General features: G+C 40.7%; 1 protein-coding gene across 1 annotated transcript; it reads right to left on the bottom strand.

Annotated features, from left to right (window-relative positions):
* Positions 1-1,869: 1,869 nt before the first annotated feature.
* Positions 1,870-6,095, bottom strand: cdca7a (cell division cycle associated 7a). Its single transcript, XM_010794525.1, has 10 exons — positions 5,990-6,095; positions 5,029-5,163; positions 4,800-4,922; positions 4,522-4,716; positions 4,326-4,403; positions 4,024-4,215; positions 3,799-3,927; positions 3,447-3,596; positions 3,218-3,354; positions 1,870-3,131 (listed from the first exon to the last, which is right to left on the bottom strand). The coding sequence occupies exons 1-10, from the start codon at positions 6,008-6,010 to the stop codon at positions 3,098-3,100; spliced, it is 1,194 nt and encodes a 397-aa protein (XP_010792827.1). The 5' UTR covers positions 6,011-6,095; the 3' UTR covers positions 1,870-3,097.
* Between the last annotated feature and the right edge of the window lie 563 nt (positions 6,096-6,658).

The raw sequence follows: 6,658 nt of genomic DNA on the forward strand, positions 1-6,658 counted from the left end.
ACACACACACACACACACACACACACACACACACACACACACACACACACACACACACACACACACACAATACACACACACACACAAACCTTGCATTTTGAAGACTGATAAATCCGAAATGGATGAACAAACTTTGCAGCCCAGTTTCCCAGCTTTGCAGTCTATCCACAGCCTCTTGTTTCCTCCGCCACATCTCCTCCGTCCATACCTCTGGGAAAGGTGAGCTTGAGCTAGCCAGGGGAACGTTGCTAGCGCAGCTAACGTTAACGTTAGTGCTAGCATTATCCACGTCTTTAGGCGGCTCTTCTGATGATGTAGTACTAGCAGCTTCACTTGTAGCTTCGGTGCTGCTACCCTCTTTCTTCTTGTGAATTATATTCTTTTCAGAAAATAAGTCAAGTAAAAAAGGTTTGCTTGCCATTATAGAGCTTTTTCGTTAGCGTTCTTGAGGGAAAGAGCTGCCGCAAAATCGGCAAACAGGCTCGCCGTGGGTGTGTCACTGACACACCCCCAGCTCGCTGCGGGGTCACGAGCGTGATGACGAATCATACTTTTTAAGAAAATCGTTATTATTTTGTATTATATTGTGAAATATATTATGTTGTTGTCATTATTACAACAAATAAACACTTGCAACTGATAACACTGGCAATGATTTTATATTTATTAGATTAAAAAAAAGATCATGCTCCAAATAAGTGGGGGTACGGCGTACCCCCGCGTCAAATGCCCACTACACCACTGGTGAAAACTAACCTTGGATGATGGGTTAGTAGACTAAAAGCTTTAGGAATCCAAAGTACAACATATAATAAGTACCCAGCTGTATCAAGATTGATGCAAAACAAGTGATATTTGACCTTTTTAGACATATTTAGACAAAAAAACCCTCTTCTGGGGCCATTTGGGTGGATTTTCCTTATCTCTGCCCCCCCCTTCTTCAATTTTGACATGTGACATCTCTTTCTGACCTTTAGAGTCAATAGAATCGAAGGGAAATCGTCCCGAACACACTCATGTTAAAAAAGGTTCCGTCTTCGCGCATTCAAACTTCTACAGAGCGTAGGAATGGCCTGCTCTACTATATGAAAACGGAATTGCAGTTTTATTGTTTATAGATTATCAGAACATTTCAAAGGGGACACAGCCACATTGGATTAAGCTATGGATTAACTACATCATCGTTGTTATCGTTTTAATGCCATTGAAGACCAGTTTAGACCAGACAAAGACGTTAGCGTTGTGGGCTATCTAGCGCCACTTGTTTTGATGTACGTTTTTGTTGATAACGTCGCGAGTTTGTATCTTTCAGTGTTGAGGTGGGCACCGTTAGATTCTGTGTCTTTACGATCATAAACAATGTGTTGGATGTGCAGCTGGGATAAGTAATAAGGGAGCTAGGAGTGATTTTCGGTGCAGTAATAGGTTAGCATTTTTCGCTCGGGGCTAATTCAGAGGCTCACTGTTAGCATTGTGTTTTGTTTTTGAATGAAAAAGATCAGTTAAATTAGTTTTTTTCCGTTATATGGATATAAATATTCATAGTTTATTAAATATTAAGGTTCCTTAGACATTGTTTCCTGAAAATGTCGCGATTTCTGCCCCGGAACCGGGTCCGTGGGGTTTAAGCTTGTGCAGATAGGAGCAGCACATACACCATTTTAGCCAGGTTATTTTAATCAGTTACCTTCTTAGGGATCGCACATTTACTATAAACACTCTAGCTTGTTACAATGGTTGAAATGTTAATAAACCTCCAGCCTTCATGCTCCCTAACATCTTCAATCACCAGCAGCGTTCAGGATTCCTCCTCCATGTTTCAATAACAGTAATTATAGCTGCCACTGTTCTGGATAGAATGATGGTCAAGTCAAAGAAAACTGATAACATGATTCAGCAGGGATTAAAGCTTTAATGAACATTTACAGTTAACTCAATGAGAACAAAGCAAGATCCCAATAACAGATATTTCCATCAACAGTTAAGCATCACTCTTCCTGTTAGGGGTGAAGTGCCTAATAAACACAAGCAGCAGTAAAACAACCTCCACCTGCCATTAGGCCGAAGAAGAAATCTCAAACTGATTATTTTTTAAACAGTATCGTATAATCAGTGTCCTGGTGCAGGTCAAATGAAGTACATTTCAAGGCGACGCAAAGGTTAATTTCATGTCATTTCGCGTCGAGTATCGCACTTCTGAACAGAAAATGCAGGCCATAACTCTATTGCCTCTTCAGTGGCACCTTCAACCATTTCTACTTAACAGTGTAAGGCAGAAAATGAGCCAAAGAGACTGGAGCAGAGCGAGAATGTGCTTTAACAGGAGAAAATGATTTACAGGTATGAGATTCCCATTAGAGGGTGCTAATTGTTTCCACACCATTAGTGACAGTTATCTAATGAAGGATATTTAACCAGGCGCTGTACTATATCACACAGTTCCTTTCGGCTTAGCAGTGAGAGGCAGTGGACCCCAGAGCCAGGGCCCTTTCCCCCTGCAGCCACCAGACAGAGCACTGGGTCACTTTTGCAGCACATACAATCTAATATATATCACATGTCGTTTTTAAATGTACAGTTTTAGCTAAAAATCTTGTAAAAACACAAGCATAAATTTGCACAAAGATCAGATTCATGTTAGAGTGGGCAGTGTAAAATATGTACATTTAAAACAATGTAAGATACAGTATAACTAAACAACCTGATTGTTTTTTGGAGCAATTTGGATGATTCAGCAATAAAAGAGAAAGATGCTAGGAAAACATAAACATCATTCGTCTTAACACATAGGAATGTTTGAACAATTTTCCTGTTTTGGTCCACCTTAGTGTACGATCAACCAGTCTTAATGTAAAAAGGTTCAGCTCTTTAGAAAAGGCAGGAAAATATGAGGAACAATAACAAAACAAGCTTTAGGCTGGAAAGAACTCTCAAAGTGTCTCCTCCAGATGTCAGTCAATGCTCCAAAAGTATGTGAAACATCACAAACGGGAACAACAAGCATTGTGTTGTAATGCTGGAAACACAATGAACGACATTTGGACGGTGCAGAGGTAAAACCAGTCAGAACACGTCAGCCAGGTCCAGGATCAGCACCTCAGTCGCTGCTCTCTTCCATTTCCTTTCTCAAGCTGGAGTAAAGAAAAGAGAATCTTAGTGTTAGAAAAAAATACATTTAAATCTAAATAGACAATCGTTTTTATAGCACTCTAGTTACCTTTTCAGATAGGCGTGCACATTATCATATCCATGATATTTAGCCAGGTACACCAACACTCCCGTAGCACAGCGACCGACTCTGGCCCGACAGAAGCTACAGTTACAGATCCCCCTGCATGGCGGGCACTCCCACTCCTAACAAGGGCAATAAAAAGTTTGTCAGACTTTACCAACGCACACATGATCAAATGTGAATGCAACCATGCATGTTTAAAAAAGGTACTTACTGGATTCAGCAGAGCGTCTTGGACCTCCTCTCCGTAGCGGTTACGGAGACACGGGCCGCAGAACTGACCCCTCACCCCCACACACTCTGGATTGCGGCAGTTGGTTTTGGTGTCAATGGTTTTCTGGCGGCACTGGTGGCAAGTTGATCCCTAAAATGAAAGATAATTCATAAATGTCATGGAAAAGATAAGGGCCAAAAAGTAAGATGGGACGAGATTTACAAAACGTTTTCAATTCTGATTTAGTGTCATAAAACTCAGAATATATATATAATATATATATATTTGTTTACATGTGTCCTTAATCTTCAACAACAATGCTGCTCAGTAATACGGTGAATGTGGGACTTACGGTGGAGCTGTTGTACACTTTCTCCCGCACGTTGTTGCAGATGCCCTGCAGCTCCACCTCTGTGATCTCGTCCACAGGCCGCACCACATGTTGGAAGGCCTTCTGGCCGTTGAAGACACGACGGCGGGGCTGCAAATGAACAGAAATGTATTAATTCATGTACACTATTTTCATGTAACGTCAAAGGTGACCAAAGAAACAACCGTTTGTTGGGGTGTGACTTACTGGCTCATCAGTTTCCTCAAAGAAGCGGCTTTTGCGAACCAGGCTGAACTTGTCCTCGGGCTCTTCCTCTAGAGTTGGGCTGGGGGGTCCTTCCACTTGTGTGCGGGACCGTGTGTGGGGGCGGGACAAACGCTCTGGGTTTCTCCGACGAGCTACTGGCGTCCCCATGGATCTACGAGGTGCCTGACGAGGCTAAAGAAGATCAAATAGCACCAATTAATACAAACAATGGCTAAAGCCCAGTGTGCTCCAGTGAGCAGTGTAAGGTCAGATTTGAATAGGTTATTGTCAGGGTAAATTACCGTAGTGGAAGCAGACATGGCCATCCGCCTCGGGAGGAGTCCAGGTACTTTGTTCAGCTCTGCCATGAGCTTTGCCAGCTAATAAAAATAAATAACAGAGTAAATAAAACACAAAAACATAGGAGGCCGTCTGGTGAGAGTTCAGTTCATATAACCAAATGCTGTAAGCAATGGAAATAAATATAGCAAATTTTACCATTTCTTTGTTCTCCTTAATGTTACTGGCTCTCTTGCTCATGAAGGTGTCTTCCTCCTCGGAGTCGGAGTCCTCTACTTTGGTTTGAGCGAGTGGTTCGGACGCCGGCCTCTTCATGCCCGTCTTCTTGGTGGGGAATGTCATGGCAACCTTAAGGATGGTGGGCTTGCGGCCACGTCTCGGAGAGTTTACTTTCTATAAGAAAATACAATTAGTGATTAGAGAAAACGTTCGTGCTGCTGGGTGAAGTTTGCAATTGTTTCCCACTATGAACCTACCATGGCTTTCATCTGGTTGTTGAACATGCTGTCCATAAACCCACTGCATGTATCCTCCTCTGATGAAGCCTCAAACACCTTTGGCTTCTCTGCCATCCTCCTCGTGGATCTTAAGCTGCTCTTCTAAAACACAGACACAATCTTTAGTTTCAGGAGGTGTTGCAAAGACATCACACATTCACTACCTTTTAATAGGAATAGGAAGACTTTGAGATTTGTTTTTAATTACCATGTTTGCAAAGCCTCCATCAGAGCCAAAGCTATCACAGCTGTCATCAGAAGAGGATGTCTCCATGGGAACCAGAGGGACACTGCGGAAGCTCCTCAGACTCATCCTGGTGGATGGAGACTGGGCAGCCATTTTCTGCAAATAACAACAACAGGTAAGTTTAGAAAATAGCCTTCTAATAACCAGGTGCACTGAAAGGTTTCTATGGGTATAACGAACTCTATACAGTTAATCTAACTTCATTGTTAAGACTGATATCTCTGACCTCTGAACTTAAATCTGGTTGTTGCAAATATAGGCACAAACTTCTAAATCAACTTTTACAAAGCTAAAAGTTGACTTTCTTCAAGTGATTTTTTGAGTCCTAAAATGGTCGACGGTAGCGCTACAAGTATCTATTATTCTTTACATTATTGGTCTGAAATGCTCAAACATCTTTATTTGTCATCAGAAAAGACTGTAATATATATATATATATGTAAAGAAAAGCTGGGTACTTTTGCATATTTTAGTTTTTTCAATGGCTTGTGAGTTATAATAATTTCCTCTCAAGAATGTAATATAATGATCGACTAGTGTTTCTAAACTAACCCCTGTTGCAAATCAAACTTTGTAAGCCATGCAATTGGCTGATAGGATCTCAATACAACTCATTGATGGCCATTATTGCGAATTAAAAAGCAAAGTTTACAACTCAACTTGAAAAAGTTAACTTAAGTTACACGAGGAGGCGGGTGGTACACTCTTTAACAATTTAAAGCTTACATTGCCGAAATTAAAAATTTTGACTACTCACTTTTTGCATGTTTTAAGTCTTGAAACGTTGAATGCAAGTTGGTAACGTTAACCGTTGGTGGAAATGTTCGATTTAAAATGGTGTTCAAGTTTCTAATCACCAAAAAGCTAACCAAACACGATATAGCTGGAGCAAGTTAATACAATTGTAGGCTGCTTTTCTTACCTGTGAGCGGGTGGATGGCATTGTTCTTTTTTTTAATAATCTTGGCCGATAAAGAGAGAGAAAGTCAGTGTGCAGCAACAGCTCTAGTCTGCAGTGAACAATGCAGGACCTGCAGCTGCAGCCAACCACACGCTTTTCAGTTCCCGCGCCACCAGAAAGTCCTGGAAGATGTATAAAATGTAGTCAGCTAGTTTAACAAAATAATAACCTTTTTGTAAAACACTGAGAAACAAATATACAACGAAAAGTAATTTCTAAGATTTGTAAACGTGTTTGATATTTTATTACTAATCAAACGTATACATTTGTGGCACAGTAAGGCAATGATTGTTGTGTGCCTTCCATGTACTTTGCAGTGGCGCGAATTTTTTATTTGTATATTTGCATGCAACGCGGGTAAAAAGTGAGCTATTGCCCAACTCTGCAACTATTAAAAGAGGTCACATGTTTAAAGATCTGACCGAAGTTTAGCAGTCACTTCACGTTAAATCAGACAGGACACGACTGAATATGACCTTGTCTTCAGACTTAATAAAATGAATATTGTTGTTCAACTTTATGTGGGTTACAGTTGATAAAGGAATGTTTATACGTAGGGAAAGTAAAATGTGAGGTGTGGGAATTCAGTGTAATTAACTGAATACAAAGGAATAATAATATAATATAGCA

Source organism: Notothenia coriiceps, unplaced genomic scaffold (genome assembly GCF_000735185.1).
Source record: "Notothenia coriiceps isolate Sejong01 unplaced genomic scaffold, NC01 NC01_scaffold00037246, whole genome shotgun sequence".
NCBI classification, from domain to species: domain Eukaryota; kingdom Metazoa; phylum Chordata; class Actinopteri; order Perciformes; family Nototheniidae; genus Notothenia; species Notothenia coriiceps.